The sequence below is a fragment of the Haliotis rufescens genome, unplaced genomic scaffold, assembly GCF_023055435.1.
Source record: "Haliotis rufescens isolate VD_foot unplaced genomic scaffold, xgHalRufe1.0.p SCAF_30, whole genome shotgun sequence".
NCBI classification, from domain to species: domain Eukaryota; kingdom Metazoa; phylum Mollusca; class Gastropoda; order Lepetellida; family Haliotidae; genus Haliotis; species Haliotis rufescens.
Window position 1 is genome coordinate 5729044 of NW_025964002.1, and position 20708 is coordinate 5749751.

At 43.6% G+C, this 20708-nt stretch overlaps 1 protein-coding gene across 8 annotated transcripts in view; it reads right to left on the reverse strand.

Annotated features, from left to right (window-relative positions):
* The window catches only part of LOC124143308 (probable Na(+)/H(+) antiporter nhx-9), a 97658-nt gene extending 87843 nt beyond the window's left edge, over positions 1-9815 (reverse strand). For all 8 annotated transcript variants that reach the window (XR_007217750.1, XR_007217749.1, XM_048380440.1 and 5 more), the window contains exons 1-2: positions 9445-9815; positions 1227-1693 (exon numbers count right to left, since the gene is read on the reverse strand). Coding sequence is in view for 6 of the 8 variants with exons in the window: in XM_048380440.1 (XP_048236397.1) it covers positions 1227-1693; positions 9445-9658 (681 nt within the window). In the remaining 2 variants the exon portion in view is untranslated. The remainder of the gene's footprint in view (positions 1-1226; positions 1694-9444) is intronic.
* Between the last annotated feature and the right edge of the window lie 10893 nt (positions 9816-20708).

The window sequence follows — 20708 nt, forward strand, 5'->3', positions numbered from 1 at the left end:
TATAAGATGGTGGTCAGTACATAATCGAGTCTGGACCAGACAATCCAGTGATTGATTTCATGAGCATCGATCCATGCAATTGGAATACAACGACATGTCCACCCGATCCCGTTAGTCGCCAATTACACCTATCATGGGTTCCTGGAAGACCTTTTCTAACCTGGATCTTCACATTGATGAAACCCAGAACCCGAGAATGGTAGAGCAAAACCAAGGCTCACAAGAAGGGTATATCTGGAACCTATAGCATGAATGCTAAGACAATGGGATCCTGGCAAGTCTAATGGAAGCAACAGTGAGCTGTGAACAAGAATGCCCTGTATCGCCCTGGTAGCCGGGGAATAAATCCAATCTTGTTAAGGTTTCCAACAAATGTAACATTCTTAATGCTGTATCTTCTTAACAGCCTCTTAACACTAAAGGTGACAGGCAGAGAATTTGATCACCCACCCGGAAATAAAAGCTAAGACAGTACCTAAGACAAGAATGAGTAAATAGCATTTTATGCCACACTCAAATATTCAAGCTATATGACACTGGCTGGGCTGGACCAGATATTGTCCTCATAGGTCTGTTCTTAGAAATATTCTAGCAATATTGGCTTTACACATTGTGCTCATGAGGGGATTCAAACCTAGGTCTTTGGCGTGTCAAGTGAACGCCTTAACCACACGTCCATCCCACTGGTCTAAGATGTGAAGTCGTATTATAAACCTACTGGCTGTTTGTGTAACTCCATATGGAGTTTTTGAAATTGTGGTAACACCTCGTAGGAGGTATTACAACGATTGTAACACCTCGCAAGAGGTATTAAAACGATTGTAACACCTCACAGGAAGGCTTACAATCATTGCAAACCCTTGATAGAAGAAACACTACGAACAGCCTACGAGACGCACGTGCAGATTTCGTGCCATTGCGAGACGCACGTGCAGATTTCGCACCGTTGCGAAACCCACATGCTGATGTTTCCGGTTTTCTTGCACCGAGTTCACGACTGCAGGCGATATTTCATCTCCGATACAGGTTATACATTTGAGAGTTTTTATTACAGTTATTTAATTAAAAACGTTGTCTATGCGATGAATCAGTTTATAAGTTGGACAAACCATGTCTCCTCGAGATTACTAGAGATTGTAAACCCTCATAGAAGGGAACGTCCCCGAATCCCTAGAAATCCCTCGGAGACATGGTTTCTCCTACACTTATATAATAAAACTACCTACCACAGTGACTCCATCATTGAGAAGGGACTCCCCGAACACGATAATGTACAGCATCTCATTGACATGAATCTCCTCGAACACTGCCAGCACCGCTACCGGGTCTACGGCTGAGATCAGTGCACTGAACACGAAGCAGTGGAGCATGCTGATTGGCCGCTTGATCCACCCAGCCGCGGAACACCCCCACAATGCAACACCAATGCCCACGGTGTTCCACAGCGTGTTGACGATGGCCAAAAGGAGGATGGTGCCAAGGTTGTTGAAGAAGGCCCTGTTTGGCATGTGGTAGCCTGCATCGTAGATTATAGGAGGCAGGATGAAGAGGAAGAATGTGTTGGCGTTGAGGACGTACTGCGAGGTGGATGCTGCATGGCTGTAATGGAGGGTCACGCCGACACAGATGCCCAGGGTAATGAGAAGACAGCTCTCAGGAAACAGTGAGGACAGACGGTCGTACAGGTGGAACCCTAGAAGAAAAGAACATACACATATACACACAATTAAGGGCAGATAACTCTCAGGCACAGGGAGGAAGGACAGATAACTTTCTTGGAACAGATTGACGCACGTCACCTGGTTTGTTCTATGATGTTTCCATATTTTTAAAAGTGGGTCAGTGACATTCGTTTTGATTGCAGTAAATGTTTCAAAACCAATATTGTTGTTTCTTTTTATTTGATAACAAATTCCATTTATTTTAGCTATAATAACGGTAATGCCATTTTTTAGGGCATTATCATTTGCAGAAGCACTCGGTCTTTTCAACTGCCCTCCTTCATCGGGCAGTTAATTGAAGACCTCGGGCTTCTGCAAATAATAATACCCTGAAAAATAGCGTTACCTTTATATTATTTTGGGGGCATTAAAGAAACAGAGAAACAATCCTATAGCATAAAATTATGATTTTTCTGTTCTTATTCCCGACCAATTATTAATAGATAACGATTACTTTTTCAAACCAATTATCAATCTTAAACTGTGAAATTTTGAAGAAACTGAAATGTCTGATGACGGGAGGAAGGGAGTACAGATTGAACCCCGATAGTGGAGAAGCAATGCATATAACTAGCATTATGGACAGACTACACTCAGAGTCAGAGAGGATCTGTGTTTATAAGGGACAAAAAAAGTCAATAAATAATACAGTGTTGACGTAATACCAACTACATCGATGATGTAATACCGACTACATTGTTGATGTAACACCAACTACATTGTTGACACCATTATACTGACTACAGTGTTGATGCCATTATACAGTCCGTAATACTAACAAATTCATTGATACCATTATACCGTTGGTCGCCTCTTACGATTAGCAGAGTCGCCTCTCACAGCAAGCCTGGGTTGCTGAAGACCTATTCTCACCCGGATCTTCACGGGTCTGATGTACTTTGTAAGGATATTGACATCTAGTGAGTGAGTGAGTGAGTGAGTTTGGTTTTAACGCCGCTTTTAACAATATTTCAGTTATATCACGGCGTGTCAGCTTAATGTGGGAGGAAAGCCCGAAGTGATGCAGGTCTCATACATTTACCACTTCGGTGAAACCCACGAGCACGGGTATGGTGCTGACAAACCTAGAAACATAATCGGGGCCAACCGGGATTCGAACCCACAATCATAGGTTTCTGGTGTGCCCAAGGGATGCAACTCTGCACAGCAAATCGCGGCGCCTTAGACGACTGGGCCATCCGTGCCCCCATATTGACATCTAAGCTGACCTGTCCAAGATTTTAGCTTCTTGACAAAATAGAAAGCATTACTTATTCACTACAGCTTTAAACACAAAGTGATTCATGTCTTATACAAACAATGATGAATTGCTAGGGTCCTACAAGTGTATGGTAGATGGTTGGGTGGGATTGTTCTTGAGTCTGTCTGATTAACTTGAGGTGACTGATAACCAACAAGACAAAGCTCACTGGCATTTGGCACAGACAGGGTTTCACTTTTACACCAACTTACAGATACATGTCAGATGGACAATCCATCAACAAGTTTTGTTTGTGTTGTGTTTAATGCTTAAAGCCACACGCATCAATATCCCACCTATGTCCATGATGACAGCATGTAAATAATCAGGTCAGATTTCCCAGTGATTGATATTGTGAGCCAAGATCCATGCTGCCAGGACACGATGAAATGCCATCTACCAAGTCACTGAGCCTGATACGTTCGTCGCCCCTTATGAGTGAGTGAGTGAGTATGGTTTTACGCCGCTTTTAGCAATATTCCAGCAATATCACGACGGGGCACACCAGAAATGGGCCTCACACATTGTACCCATGTCGGGAATCGAACCTTCGGCGTGTCGAGCGAACGCTTTAACCACCGTAGTAGGTTACCCGACCGCCCCTCGCCCCTTATGACCCGTTGAACATTGGTTGCAGGGGGCCAATTCCAACCCAGTATCTCCACAGGGGAATCAACAGGTATTTCATGACCATAACATGTTTTCAAGATAAATACTATTATGCCATTATGGCAAGATAAACAATGATCCAAATTAATGTTTGTTTGTTTGTATGTTGTTTAACGCCACATTCAGTAATATTCCATCTACGTGATGGCAGTCTGTAAATAATCGAGTCTGGACCAGAAAATCCAGTGACTGGCATCATGAGCATCGATCCACGTAATCGGAATACGACAACATGCATCAACCAAGTCAGCGAACCTGACCACCCGATCCTATTAGTCACCTCTTACGACAAGCATAGTCACATTTTACGGCAAGCATGAGTTGCTGAAAACCTATTCTACCCCAGATCTTCACGGGTCTCCAAATTAATGAGATTTTGCCGCTTTCTATTTGAACCTGTGGTTATCAGTTTTACCAGTAGGGCCATACTTATGTTGACATTGACAACAATAAAACTACCGATATGTTTAAAAAAAAACCCAACCAAACACATCAGTGCCATGCCTGGGAGAGCATAGGTGAATAATACATGACACTGCACATCTTGGTAATGTCAAAAGGTGTAAAACACATTCTGAATTCTAAAACCATTACAAATAAAATATTAATCAATTTCTAGAGTACAAAAATGACATATTAATATCTGTTTTAAATTATTTGCAAATATAAAACAACATCAATGAAACAAAATATTGTTTTACGCCTGAATAATCAATATCATTTCAGATCATGCAAATATCATGAACGGCTACGGTTTAATGCACCTGGGGGTCTGAGTAGGCCCTTCAGCTGTTTATCAAGAAGAATATTTGTATAAAATATACATTTGGTTAATGGAATGTTAGATAATATTGTTCCACCTGATAATTTCATATAACCAAGTCACCGAGACTGACCTCCGGATCCATCAGGTTATTGCCAAATATGACCGGCCTATGTTGCTGGGGACGTATTCAGCCTGGTATCACCATATTAGCATTTGTTATGCAGTATTTCATTGGAGGACAGTTCCTGTACATTTTATGGTAACCAGTGAATGCTGGAACTGCATAGGAGAGCTACGTTGTAACAACCAATATGGCAGTTTCCATAGGCTATAATTATTGAACAACCTGTTCCAAGAATGTCAATAGGCCTGTATGTCTGTTGTGTAATGACAAGAGTGATAGTGTTTAAGAAATGAGTGAGTGAGTGAGTGAGTGAGTGAGTGAGTGAGTGAGTGAGTGAGTGAGTGCAATATTTCTGCAAAAGCTGATCATAGAAGAAACAGTCCACTCCGCTGGAGTCAGATGACAAGCAAGCAGACAAATCACAGAGCCTAACCTTTCTAATCTTTCCTTTGTTTTAGGGATAGTGTCAATAATCATATCAAAACACAAAATAAATGGTCTTCCCTCTATTTCACTCATTTGCATTATCCAAAGTGTGGTGTTGTGTGGCGTGGAGAGGCATGGAGCGGTGCGGTGTGGTGTGGTGTGTCATTCATCAGTGTGTGGTGTGTGTTGGTGTGGTGTGGTGTGTCATTCTCCAGTTTGGTGTGGTGTAGTTTGGTGTGATGTGTCATTCTCGAGTGTGTGTGTGGTGTGGTGTGTCATTTTCCAGGGTGGGTGTGGTGTTATTCTCCAGTGTGTGTGGTGTGGTGCGGTGTTTCATTCTCCAGTGTGGTGTGTCATTCTCCAGGGTGGGTGTGGTGTGGTGCGGTGTGTCATTCTCCAGTGTGTGTGTGGTGTGTCATTCTCCAGGGTGGGTGTGGTGTGGTGTGGTGTGGTGTGTCATTCTCCAGGGTTGGTGTGGTGTGGTGTGGTGTGTCATTCTCCAGGGTGGGTGCAGAGTTTCATTCTCCAGTGTGGTGTGTGCTGTGTGCTGTTATTCTCCAGTGTGTGTGGTGTGGTGTGTCATTCTCCAGGGTGGGTGTGGTGTGGTGTGTCATTCTCCAGGGTGGGTGTGGTGCGGTGTGTCATTCTCCAGGGTGGGTGTGGTGTGGTGTGGTGTGGTGTGTCATTCTCCAGTGTGTGTGTGGTGTGGTGCGGTGTGTCATTCTCCAGTGTGTGTGGTGTGTTGTGTTGTGTAGTGTCATTCTCCAGGGTGGGTGTGGGGTTGTTTTTCATTCTCCAGCGTGTGTGGTGTGGTGTGTCATTCTCCAGTCTGGTGTGGTGTAGTTTGGTGTGATGTGTCATTCTTGAGTGTGTGTGTGGTGTGATGTGTCATTCTTCAGTGTGTGGTGTGTGTTTGGTGTGGTGTGGTGTGGTGTGGTGTGTCATTCTCCAGTGTGTGTGTGTGTGGTGTGGTGTGTCATTCTCAAGTGGTGTGTGTGTGGTGTGGTGTGGTGTGTCATTCTCAAGGGTGGGTGTGATGTGTCATTCTCCAGTGTGTGTGGTGCGGTGTGTCATTCTCCAGGGTGGGTGTGGTGTGGTGTGGTGTGTCATTCTCCAGTGTGTGTGGTGCGGTGTGTCATTCTCCAGTGTGTGTGTGTGTGGTGTGGTGTGTCATTCTCCAGTGGTGTGTGTGTGGTGTGGTGTGGTGTGTCATTCTCAAGGGTGGGTGTGATGTGTCATTCTCCAGTGTGTGTGTGGTGCGGTGTGTCATTCTCCAGTGTGTGTGTGTGTGGTGTGGTGTGTCATTCTCCAGTGGTGTGTGTGTGGTGTGGTGTGGTGTGTCATTCTCAAGGGTGGGTGTGGTGTGTCATTCTCAAGTGGTGTGTGTGTGGTGTGGTGTGGTGTGTCATTCTCAAGGGTGGGTGTGATGTGTCATTCTCCAGTGTGTGTGGTGCGGTGTGTCATTCTCCAGGGTGGGTGTGGTGTAGTGTGGTGTGTCATTCTCCAGTGTGTGTGTGGCGTGGTGCGGTGTGTCATTCTCCAGTGTGTGTGGTGTGTTGTGTTGTGGTGTGTCATTCTCCAGGGTGGGTGTGGGGTTGTTTTTCATTCTCCAGCGTGTGTGGTGTGGTGTGGTGTGGTGTGTCATTCTCCAGTCTGGTGTGGTGTAGTTTGGTGTGATGTTTAATTCTCGAGTGTGTGTGTGGTGTGATGTGTCATTCTCCAGCGTGTATGGTGTGGTGTGGTGTGTCATTCTCCAGTCTGGTGTGGTGTAGTTTGGTGTGATGTTTAATTCTCGAGTGTGTGTGTGGTGTGATGTGTCATTCTCCAGCGTGTATGGTGTGGTGTGGTGTGGTGTGTCATTCTCCAGTCTGGTGTGGTGTAGTTTGGTGTGATGTGTCATATTCGAGTGTGTGTGTGGTGTGGTGTGTCATTCTCCAGGGTGGGTGTGGAGTGGTGCGGTGTGGTGTGTCATTCTCCAGTGTGGTGTGTGTGTGGTGTGATGTGTCATTCTCCAGTGGTGTGTGTGTGGTGTGATGTGTCATTCTCCAGGGTGGGTGTGTGGTGTGGTGCGGTGTGGTGTGTCATTCTCCAGGGTGGGTGTGATGTGTCATTCTCCAGTGTGTGTGGTGTGGTGTGTCATTCTCCAGTGTGGTGTGTGTGTGGTGTGATGTGTCATTCTCCAGTGGTGTGTGTGTGGTCAGGTGCGGTGTGGTGTGTCATTCTCCAGTGTGTGTGGTGTGGTGTGTCATTCTCCAGTGTGGTGTGTGTGTGGTGTGATGTGTCATTCTCCAGTGGTGTGTGTGTGTGTGGTGTGGTGTGGTGTGTCATTCTCCAGGGTGGGTGTGATGTGTCATTCTCCAGTGTGTGTGTGTGTGGTGTGGTGTGTCATTCTCCAGTGTGGTTTGTGTGTGGTGTGATGTGTCATTCTCCAGTGGTGTGTGTGTGGTGTGTCATTCTCCAGTGTGGTGTGTGTGTGGTGTGATGTGTCATTCTCCAGTGTAAGTGTGGTGTGGTGCGGTGCGGTGCAGTGTGTCATTCTCCAGGGTGTGTGTGTGTGGTGTGGTGTGTCATTCTCCAGGGTGGGTGTGGTGTGTTATTCTCGAGTGTGTGTGTGGTGCGATGTTTCATTCTCCAGTGTGTGTGGTGCGGTGTGTCATTCTCCAGTGTGTGTGGTGTGGGGTGTTTCATTCTCCAGGGTGGGTGTGGTGTGGTGTGTCATTCTCCAGTGTGTGTGTTGTGTTGTGTTGTGTTGTGTGGTGTGGTGTGGTGTGGTGTGTCATTCTCCAGTGTGTGTGGTGTGTTATGTTGTGTTGTGAATGTATTGTGTCATTCTCCAGGGTGGGTGAGGGGTTGTTTTTCATTCTCCAGCATGTGTGGTGTGGTGTGGTGTGGTGTGGTGTGGTGTGGTGTGTCATTCGCCAGTGTTTTCCACAATAGTAAGTATTCAAAGAACTATAAGTAAAACAGATTTGTAATCATGGTAATACGCAATGCTAATTTTTATGAAAATATTTCACCTTTCTGAAAAGTCCATACCATATGTGCATACTATCACAGTTCACTTTTTGTTTCTATATTTTGCAATATAATATTTCATACACATTTAATTTATTCCTGAGAAGAGAATACACCACATGACCAGTATTGCCCCCATGTTGGCTCTAATCCAGCTTGTGGTGACATCTGGTTGCTGGGATATATACCGTATATGTATCTGTCCATCACGACAATCATATTGCCTGATGTTTGGCTGATTGTGGGGATGAAGTGCTACAGGGGATTGATTCCTTAGTGGAGAATAACAAAAGAAGTGGCTGTAGTAGTGATATACAGAGAAAATCATGGCCACAATGTGTCTCCACTACATTCACAATGTGACACCTTATCAATAAAATGGCTGGTATTGTGGGCGATATACACAATATTGCCTTGTAGTTACAAAACCAAATCTGTTCACTACAGGCCTGGGTCAGTAGTTATGTCTACATAGTGATACATATATCAGTAGTGATACTTATACTGTAAATGTTGCTAAATGTACAAATAATGTGGTTAAAAGTGCACTATCAGAGTAAAAAACTTACATATAGTATGTCCTATCAGTTCTCAGGGTTTTACTCAGAAATGTACGTCCAGTGCACACAAATGTATAGAATGGTCGCAAAAAAAAATATGTTGCATTCTGAAAGGACACACAATAATATTCATTGTAATAAATTCTTAGCAAGAAATATAAAGGTTCTGTAATTAAAGTTAAAACAAGACTACAAATTTCTTTACAGGACAGGGGTGGAAATAAATATTTTTAGTCCACTAGTCCTTATGACATGTATAATGACAACATATAGCAAAACCCTAAAAAATGGCAAAGTTTTACTGGTTCTTATGAAACCTCAAGTATTGGGCAGTTTGGCAAGGACTACAGGACTAGTGCCAATTTCGAACGCTGTAGGATCTTTATATTTCCTGTCAAGACATTAATTATTGTGGGTTCCGCTAGTTTTGTAAGTCAAGGTAAAACTCTGAGTTTTTCTCTATGAAGGGAAGTCACTTACTGACATTTATTGGGATCAGTCTCAACTCAAGCATACATTGAACACACACACACACACACACACACACACACACACACATTGAAAAGGGAAAAATATATACAAAAAATCTTGCACTATTAATAGAACTGATATTGACAGGTATAGGTGACAATGAAATACAAATTCCACAGAAAGGAACTCTGATAATAGTTGACATTTCTTTATTTGACATCAGTGATTAATGTTTCTAATTCTTTTAGAAGTTGACTCTATTCGTAAACAGGTGTGGGTTAGCCGCCAACATTTATTAATAAATTAACAGAGTTTAAGTATGTGGGTTAGTTGGTTGTGGCGATGCACGGGGTAAACGTGACAGCACGATTAACCAATCACAGGATCTGCTTCATCGATGCACAGCAGCCGAAAAACATTTTCAAACTTACCCATCTTGGCCACGCTCGCCAGTAAGATCCACAAACATATGACATAAGGAATCTCGACATGATTAAAATCCCAATTGACCAAAGGATAGCGTTCCGTTTCGTTCGTTAGATCTTTTTCTTTCTCATCAGCTGGCGCTGCCGTCAAAACTCCAAGCACTGCGGACAAAGCAGAAACACCGAGAGCGACCGCACAGAGTAATTTGGCTTTCGACATAACTCGTTCTCACATACTCTTGTCTAACTCAACCAGTGGACAACCTGCTCTACATGTGATCTTTGACTGCCTCTAAGTTGCGATAACACAGACGATTGTGTCTCCGCGTTAGGTGATGGAACATTTTGTTATCACATGTACGCAAAGCTGTGGCAGCTGACCTCAGGGCAGGTCATTGCGCATGCGTGTGAGCGTAAATCTATTACCAGTAGCAGACGACACACTTTTACAGTTGGCATCACCAAAGATTGATGGTGACGCACGCAATATGCTCCATTATTTTGTTTGGAGAAAAAAAATTTATCATTCATATAATGGATGTTCTGGTGTCTTTGTCTTGGAGCATCAATTTTATTTGTGAAAATGCAAGAAACAAAACAGCGACGCATCAGGCAAAGATAACAGAGTGAGTGAGTTGAATTAACGCCGCTTTGAACAGTAATTCAGTTACATCACAACCTGTCAGCGTGACGTGGGAGGAAACACGAAGAGATGCAGATTTTAAACGGTCACAACTTGGGACAAAACCAATAACGCGCACAAAACATTTTAGAAACTGAAAAGAATCGATAGTTACACACCAAATGTGTAACTCCATACTTGAAAAAAAAACTTGCCACGTTGCAGGTAACAATGAGGGAATGTGCTTATTTTGGATTGATATTTAAAATAACACATTTCCATAGCTACCAACTCACGAATTCACACATTTAGCATCAACATCGTGGGATATTTTGAGCATGCACAGGAATACGCGGCCGTTGATAAGAGAGAAATAAGCAGATGTTTGAACAAATGCAACTTGGGGTATAAATATGCCGAACGATGGCACATGATATACGAGTGTTATATTTGTGTGATATTTAGAGAATAACAAACGAGCTACGAGGAATTATTGGAATATTTGTCCTGAGTGAATAATTTGTGTAAAGCTCGGGACTTTCAGCACTCATTCACGAGGAACATAAATAAGTGAGTGAGTATGGTTTTACATTGTTTTTGCAATATTCCGGCAATATCACGTCGGGGGACACTAGAAATGGCTTCACACATTGTACCCATGTCGGGAATCGAACCCGGGTCTTCGGCGTGCGTGACGAGCGAACGCTTCAACCACTAGGCTACTCGACCGCCCATTAATCTGTTGAGAAAATGAAGAAAAAGGAATTAAGTGTCAACCCTACGGATAAAGAGAGGGAGAGAGAGAGAGAGAGAGAGAGAGAGAGAGAGAGAGAGAGAGAGAGAGAGAGAGCAAGAGAGAGAGAGATCGGGTGGGCAGGCTGATTTTGACTTGGTTGACAGCGTGTCAGCGTGGTCGGCGTTGATCGCTGTTCATGTTATCAGTCACTGGGTTGTCTAATCCTGATTCGATTATTTGGACGCTGGATTAACCTGGAATATTGCGGCGTTTAACGAAAGGCCAATCTTCCACGACACCGTGTTTATTTATGACAAATCATTCAAAATGATACCGAAAACGACTTCCCCGTTTTCTCTGTAAAATAATATTTAATATTCCACGTTGTTTAGACATTAGAGCGAGTTATTGAATTCATTCGCCAGTGCACTTTGTGTTTCGCTTTGTTATCAAGGTAGCGAAGTATACAAACCCCAGCACTGTTATCAGTTTCTACACCAGACCAGTGTTTGACAAGTTGTTTCTTTGTAAACAACACGTTCGACTCGTGTTCCGAGTGTAAGTACTGGCTATAGACGCCATGGTACCACAACACTGTACGCACCCAGTGATAATAATATCAATATAATTTTAAAACAGCTGACAACGGAGGCGGAGCTACCACGTAGCACAATTAGCAAATGCTTACCCTTTGACATCATTACAAATATAGAATAAAATTTTTAAAAATTAAAAGTACTTTATTGTGTTCCTTTCAGTCGTTTGTTATAGTGACATGATCTTGGGTTAATTTACCGGTTGACCCGCCTACCAGTGTCAACATTGTCGTTGATGTGTTGGTTCGATGTTGTTGTTTGGTTGTTACATTTCCTTTCCCCTTTCGCGGACACCTGGTGTCATAACTGATTTTCAGTGGTCCAATTATGTATAAATGGGGCGGTCGGGTAGCCTAGTGGTTAAAGCGTTCGCTCGTCACGCCGAAAACCCGGGTTCGATTCCCGACATGGGTACATTGTGTTAAGCCCATTTCTGGTGTCCCCTGCCGTGATATTGCTGGAATACTGCTAAAAGCGGCGTAAAACCATACTCACTCACTCATGTATAATTTTGACAGCTATTTTTCCCTTTACGCCAAATTGAATTTGTTTCGGTGGATAATCTGGAGTGGTTATTCCCTTGTACTGACAATTTATATTTTGCGAGGATATCTTGGCTTGATCACGCTAATCAAACCGTTTATACTTATTGTTTTATGTTCAGAACGTGGGGAGGATATTTCGTGATATCTCTTTTTTAGATTTGTTGTACTGGCCTGCTTGTGTTTGTGTTTGTGTTATGAGTGCTTAAGAAAAATATAGTACTGCAATATGATTGCTTACATTATAATTTCCCCTAGCTACGTCCCTGGACACTCTGTTGATTACTGCCTTGTTACGGGAATCTGAAGGTAGTTGCCGACACACAAACAACCTGTTGAACACCAGAAGTTTCGAGCTAAAACCAAATGACATATACCCAGTAACCGCCTGTGGGGGCGAAACACGGATCTACAGCCGCAGATGACGTCTTATAAAGTCGTTACGGCATTATCCCAGCTTTTCTCCCCGTATCTCATCAATTTTGTTCAGATCCGATGTTTTTTTTTATCTACAAGCGCTTTGGTTACATATGATGTAGCTAAAAATTGTTTATCACCTTGACGAACATATTGCCCGTGTTTGATAACGTCAAACAACACACCTCTAATTATATCTACCGATCAAGCTGGCCAATGAGAACCGAAGCTGTAAACTGAGTTACGTTGCCGCGTGATTGGACGCTCGTTTATGACAGCTTCAGATTAGGGGAGATCTCTGATGGGGAAGCAATGGCGACAACAGACATCTGACAAGGTGAGGTGAGGTGAGGTGAAATGGGGTTTAACGTCGTGTCCAAGATTATTGCACTTATATAGCGACGTGCATGCACGTGTGTGTGTTTGTGTGGCTGCTTGTACTAGTCCGGACTGATGCCGATTTAAAGTGCTAGCTCACTGAGATACCATGCCGCAATTTTAACATGAATACCCCACTCAAACACAGTATACTGACTCCGAGCCGACCAGTCCTTGTTTTAGCCCCTTAATGCCGAGCGCCAGACAGGGTAACAACAAGTACCATCTTTTAACGTCTTTTGGTATGACGCGGCCGGGGATCGAACCCCGGACCTTCCGCTCTCCGAGCGGACGCTCTACCACTGGACCACGGAGGCGGTCCCAACTGACAAGGACGATGCCTTGTATGTCAATACGTCAGGAAGCTCAATTACTGACAATCGTTGGAATTAAAACAACTGGTGAGGTAATATGGGGTTAACATACGTCAATTAGGATAATTTTCTTTGCGGCTGAGTGAGTATTGTTTTACGCCGCTTTTAGTACATATTCCAGCAAAATCATGGCGGGGGACACCAGAAATGGGCTTCACACATTGTACCCATGTGGGGAATCAAACCAAGGTCTTCGGCGTGACGAGTGAACACTTTAACCATTAGGCTACCCTACCGCCCCTGCGACTGAGCGAATTGTTTAAAGCTTCTTTTAACAGTATTTCGTCGTCTCACAGCGTGCCAACTTGATGGAAGAAAACCCGAAGTGATACAGGTCTAAACCGATTACCACATTGGTGAAACCCACGAGCACGAGTATGGTGCTAACAAACCTAGGAACGAAATCGGGGTGAACCGGGATTCGAACCCACGATCAAGCTTTCTGCAACTCTGCACAGCGAAATCGCAATGGCAAATGAACCACCTGTGTCTAAAACTAGGGAGAAGGAAACTATTTCCCCATTTATCAAAAAAAAAGACAAAAAAAAGACTGCGCATACTATTATTCCCTTAATAATTCAAGGGGCGGTCGGGAAGCCTAGTGGTTAAGCGTTCGCTCGTCACGCCGAAGACCCGGGTTCGATTCCCGACATGGGTACAATGTGTGAAGCCCATTTCTGGTGTCCCCCGCCGTGATATTGCTGGAATATTGCTAAAAGCGGCGTAAAACCATACTCACTCACTCACTCACTTAATAATTCAAAAGTAAAGAAATAGCGAGCAGTGAGTGAGCGAGTATAGTTTTACGCCGCTTTGAGCAATATTCATGTAACATCACGGCGGGGGACACCAGAAATAGGCTTCACACATTGTACTCATGTGGGTATTCGAACCCGGCTCTTCGGCGTGACGAGCGAACGCTTTAACCACGAGGCTACCCCATCGCCCCAGTAAAGAAATAGGCGACCATCTTCCGAGGTATACCGAGGTTGTTGTTGTTTTGTAATTGAAAATTGAAAGAACTGTTTTTAAATTTGAGTATGTTTATTTAACCAACACTCATTCCAGCAACAGTTTGTAAAATGTCATATGTGGATGGGTAATTTAGTGTAAAATAAATTGGGTCAGTGAAGACCGGGGTACGAAATGAATTTGCAACCACATGAACCCTACCATGTTTGACATGTTTGCTTTTGTTTGTTTGTTGTTTGACGCCGCACTCAGCAATATTCCAGCTATATAACGGCGGTCTGTCTGAACCAGACAATCCAGTGATTGATAAAATGAGCATCGACCCACGCAATTGGGATATGATGACTCATTGTCCCCTCATTTATTGGAGATAATATTGCTAACTTAATATATTTACAATTGAAAATTAAACTTATGACAAAGTAAACCTTGAGGTAGTTTCTTTGCTCATCAGTTTATGAAAGAATCGGGTGGTCTTTAACTTCTTGTGAGTAGTATATATCTAAGCATATTATTTTCATGATACGTGGTATAGTCACGTGAGACTACTCATTGTAATAAAGGATCGGGTTCAATTCAGTTGGGATAGGTCCCCAGCATCTTCCCGAGGCAAGGGAGTTAAATGACTTTAAAAGTCCAGTTTCCACGGACTTCCAAAGGAAGTAGGCCCCAGCAATCTATGCTGGTCATAGAGGGGGCTTGGGTCGGGTGGCCGGGTTCATTGACTTGGCTGATTGCGTGTCATTGTACCCCGTCGGCTTGGATCGTCGCTCATTATATCAATCACTGGACTGTCTGGTTGAGACTTGATTGTTTTATTAATTGCTATTAGCAATATTCCGTCTATATCATTGCGAGGAAAGGAATCAAACGCGGATCTTCGGCGTGACTAGTCGACGCTTCAACCACACCGTTCAACAGTCAACACACAAGGCACTGGTTGATATTACCGTGTTCGACGTAATAAGCGCCCAGGGTGCTCTCAAAATTAGAAATAGGGGGCTCTTATTAGAATGGTATTTTGGTGAAAATAACAGAGTTGAAGGATAAATTTCGTGATTTATGCTGACAGCCTGAAATGTTTATATACGACAGATATATTTTTCCAGAATTTAATTGCCCATAATTAAGGGTGCATATAACACACGAGTGCGTATTATACACGAATAAATAACTCTTGTGTACATTGATCAATCGGAAGGGGTGCTAATTGGGATTGTTCACAAGCCAATATATTAATAAATATCGCTGTGGGCGCTTATTAGAGCGGTGCGCTTATTACGTCAAATACGGTAACAGACATTTATGACTAAACTTGACTGATAGACACCAGGATTACAGTGGGTTGGATCCACATGGCTTGACCATGGGCTTGGACTAAGCTCCTACATGCTCTCCGCTGGTCGATATTATTGAAATACATGTAGTCGGACCTGACTCCACCGTCGTGATGTGGCTGCGCAGCAACGTGCGGGGTCAAGGTTCTGCTGTTCAGTCGTGTACGGTGGCCCATAAGGGACATGGAGTCTGTTTTTCAATACTTTGATATTTCACTTACTGTTATGGTAACCTTTTGAAAATTAACACGATTTCTCATACAAACATGTGATAAATCACGTATAAAGAAGATATTGAATCGCTGAAAAGTGAAGCGAAAATGTCAAAAACTAAAATGAAAATACCGAAAACTATTTCCACCGCGGTGATAATATTCTCACCGCGGTGGAAATAGTTTTCTGTATTTTCATTTCAGTTTTTGACATTTTCGCTTTTGTTTTTGACATTTTCGTTTTTGTCTTTGACATTTTCATTTTAGTTTTTGACTTTTTCGCTTCACATTTCAGCGATTCAATAGCTACTTGAAAGTACATTTTCCATGTTTTCGGTTGTTTTTATGCATGATTTATCCCATATTTGTATGACAAATTGTGTTAATTTACAAAAGGTTACGATAAAAGTAAGTGAAATATCAAAATATTAAAAAACAGACTCCATGTCCCTTATGGGCCACCGTAGTCGTGAGATATTCTCGTAACTGGTGCCCAGCTTGCTACCCCTTGCCCCCACCCACCCACTCACTGTTAGGTTCACCATTTGTTTTACAAAGAATTGCGTCAATGAGTTGTTTTGGTTTATAATCACATATGTTTGATTGTTTCGTGACCTACTCCGTGGTCTAGTGGTAGAGCGTGCGCCCGGAGAGCGGAAGGTCCGGGGTTTGAACCCCGGCCGCGTCATACCACAATAGTTAAAATATGGTACTTGTTGTTGCCCTGTCTGGCGCTCGGCATTTAGGGGCTGAAACAAGGACTGATCGGCTCGGAGTCAGTATACTGAGTCTGAGTGGGGTATTCATGTTAAACTGTGGCATGGTGTTTCAGTGGGCTAGCACCATATAAATCGGCATTAGTCCAGACTAGTACAAGCAGCCACACACACACAGACACACACACCTGATTGCTTCGTAACACAGCAATAGTCCAGCTGACTCACAACTTGTAAATGATCGAGTCTGGAGCAGACAAACCAGGGGTTTTATGTTGTGTGCAACGTCGGGGTACGATAACACGCAATCATCCAAGTCACATGGCATGACCATCCAATCCACAAAGTCGACAAGCGCAGCTAACTGGGGAGCAATTCCTACCTGGAACCCCCATGTCCCGACAAGACACAGGAACTAGCATGGCTGTTTTCCAGAAGAATGGAATATTACAAACATATTTATACATACATGGGTACAATGTATGAAGCCAATTTCTCCCCGCCGTGATATTGCTAAAAGCGGCGAAAAACCATACTCGCTCTTCACACAAGACAAACGTGTCCTGCGTATGAGTAAGACTCGCATATTTTACGGCCGCTTCAAGGACCAACGAATAATATGTCTCCTCGTGATAACCTTCTCCAAAAGGTAATAGGTCATATGTATGGAATACTGTAAGGGACATTCACGCGATCTCGCATTCTCGAGATCTCGACCTTTGGAAACGAGCTAAATATGCCCAAAACACGAGAATGCGAGATTTGGCCAAACTGTCCCTTACAGTATTCCATACATCTGCACCTCGGTAGTGTAACTCATAACTTATGAAACACAGATCACGGGTATACGTACAGAAGTAAACACAATGTTAATACATCACTCATCAACTATGCCCTGATACCATCCAACAGAAGTATCTGCATCATCATCCGCTGCAGCATACTTCATCAATGTCAGTACGATACTTCGGACCACTCCCCTTGCCTTGTCTGTATGCGATGCACACATCAAACTCCACCCAATGTGGATACATGTTTCAAGTGGCACACAGCCGACGAATTGCACATAAGTATGTACACAAAAGAAGTTGACACACTTCTCTCCTCCGTGTGTATAGGACCACGTTCAACCTGATGTCATAGAGCACTAGGTCGGGTAGCCTAGTGGTTAAAGCGTTCGGCCGTCACGCCAAGGACCCGGGTTCGATTCCCGACATGGGTACAATGTGTGAAGCCCATTTCTGGTGTCCCCCGCCGTGATATTGCGGGAATATGCTAAAAGCGGCGTAAAACCAAACTCACTCACTCACAGAACATTATAACGCAGAGCTAAGTGAATGTCTTTCGAAGGTAGCTCTAACCATATCCCCTAAAGTGTATATAGATACATTTGAAGCCCCCTTGAAAAATGAGGGTGGCCAGACGAGTGAGTGAATGAGTTTGGTTTTACGCCGCTTTTAGCAATATTCCAGCAATATCACGGCGGGGGACACCAGAAATGGGCTTCACATATTGTACCCATGTCGGGATTCGAACCCGGGTCTTCGGCGTGACGAGCGAACGCTTTAACCACTAGGCTACCCGACCCGATCTGTATTCGCCGTTTTAGAATGTGCTGATTTCTCCCCTGGAAAAGAATCGCTAGTGTTACTGCATCTTTATTTAATGAAAAAGCTTTTGATCGTAATTACCACGACGGTCTATTCATGACGTTGGTGTCAGGGGCAAATTGTTGAACCTACTTTTTCCATAGCTTTAGGGACAGCTGTGCTTTTACATCCTACAACGGAGAAATATCTGATGAGTTTCCATTCAACTAGGTGTTGGGCAAGGTACAGTTATGCCAGCATGGGTCTTTCCCGTTTTCATAAACGATCTGACATGTGAATGAGTGAGTGAGTGAGTATGGTTTTACGCCGCTTTTAGCAATATTCCAGCAATATCACGGCGGGGGACACCAGAAATGGGCTTCACACATTGTACCCATGTCGGGAATCGAACCCGGGTCTTCGGCGTGACGAGCGAATGCTTTAACCACTAGGCTACCCGACCGCCCTCATGTGAATGAAGGGAAGCAAACAATAACCTCTCTGTTCGTGGAGTGTATAAACCCTGTGTTGTATTGGCCGATGATACAACGCCCACGTCTACAACCACTAGCGGCTAACAGTCTTCACTTGATTCAGTTCGTTTATACGCCAACAAATGGAGACTCACCTGTAATGACTCACCTATAATGACTAAGGGTAAATCACTTGTATTCTGTTCAACAGATTCATAATAAAGTAAGCTACAAGTTTGGCGATGCAACAAATGACCCCTCCGCGTCTTTCAAGTATGGCGGAATAATCAGTAACTTATCCTGTAAAGAAAGAGTGAGTGAGTGAGTTAATTTGGTTTAACGCCGCTTTTAACAGTATTCCGGTTATATCACGGCGTATCAGCTTAATGTGGGAGGAAAGCCCGAAATGATGCAGGTCTCAGACGTTTACCACTTCGGTGAAACCCACGAGCACGGGTATGGTGCTGACAAACCTAGAAACATAATCGGGGTGAACCTGGATTCTGTAAAGAAAGAGTCATGACGGTTGCTCAAAAGCAAGAAAATGTGTTAATTCATTGCGACCATTTGGCCTTAACGATTCTGATCTCCTCCCAGTTGCGTGTGTCAATATATGGAAAAGAATGATTTTATCTGCAAGCGTTTATGGATGTGAATTGTTACCAGCCTTATACGGTAAAGAACTTGAAATGGTTGAATGTACACAACGCTACTTTGCTCGCCATATACACGGATTTGGCGAAGAACAGATTCGTTTATTTCTAACATGGGAATGTGGTCAATGAATGACAACATAGATACATGTATATTGCAATTGTATATGGCTCCGTAACAACGAGCGTAACTCAATAGTAAAGGATCTATTCTGTGCTGACATTGCTACCAAAGTTATTGTCAATATTAGCCGTTCAGTAAGCATATGCAGCAACCGTCTATTTACTGCTAAAACATCTTTTAAACAACACAATCAAAGCATATACTGATAGCGGTTCATTCCCAACTAAATCGGCTTGGCAAGCTACAGTCATTAGACGTCTGTCAGAGAATGAACAAACCATTGAGAGAGAGAGAGAGAGAGAGAGAGAGAGAGAGAGAGAGAGAGAGAGAGAGAGAGAGAGAGAGAGAGAGAGAGAGAGAGAGAGAGAGAGAGAGAGAGAGAGAGAGCAGATTTTTCACGGTATCATCACGGTTACAAATGCATGAAGAAATGCCTTATGTATATCTACCTGACACATATACCCCAGTGCTCACAAAGTGTTCATTGTTAGTTGTGTATTCATTAGCACTGTATCATATGAGTTCATTGTATATTGTCAAGTAATCTAAATAATGTATTTGACAATGTAGGATCTTCGGATTCAACTCTGGAGGAAATAAAGAAATTTATTCATTAATGGGTACAGTGTGTGAAGCCAATTTCCCCCGCCGTGATATTGCTTAAAGCGGCGAGAAACCATACTCACGGTTTCGCATATTTTACGACCGCTTCAAGGACTTTACAGCTACACTATTCTTATCAACGGCCATGGATGAGGTACCCATGTTGCAACACCGTCCGACGTATCTATCTGTCGCCATCTCTACCCTGCACCCGCGTGAGGTGTGGAGCCACTGTCTGCCGTATCTATCAATCTCCATTTCTACCCTGCACCCGCGTGAGGTGTGGAGACACCGTCCGACGTATCTATCTGTCGCCATCTCTACCCTGCACCCGCGTGAGGTGCGGAGACACTGTCCGACGTATCTTTCAATCTCCATCTCTACCCTGCACCAACGTAAGGTGTGGAGACACTGTCCGACGTATCTTTCAATCTCCATCTCTACCCTGCACCAACGTAAGGTGTGGAGACACTGTCCGACGTATCTATCAATCTCCATCTCTACCCTGCACCCACGTCAGGTGTGGAGACACTGTCTGACATATCCGTCAATCTCCATATCTACCCTGTACCCACACGACTCACTGACACAGTGTTGCAAGTTAAAGCAGTAACTTCGGACTAATATCCATGAATACCAATTCAAATTCCCTGAACTTTGGTAGTTCTTATTTCATACTCCTCCTTCATGCATGTTTGTGTGTTGCTCAGGAAAATCAAGTGAAGGAATACCTTGTGGGGTTTCCAGGGCAGAGTTCGCCTCACGTAACAGGGTTGTCCAAAAAATACTTGGATGGATCAGGTTATCTTGCTTGTTGATTGGGCATCCTCATACCCTAACTCTGTGTGATGTTGTTCATCATATCAATCTCTGGTCTGTCTAGCCAAGACTCAACTATTTACAGGCATCACAACAAAAGCATCATG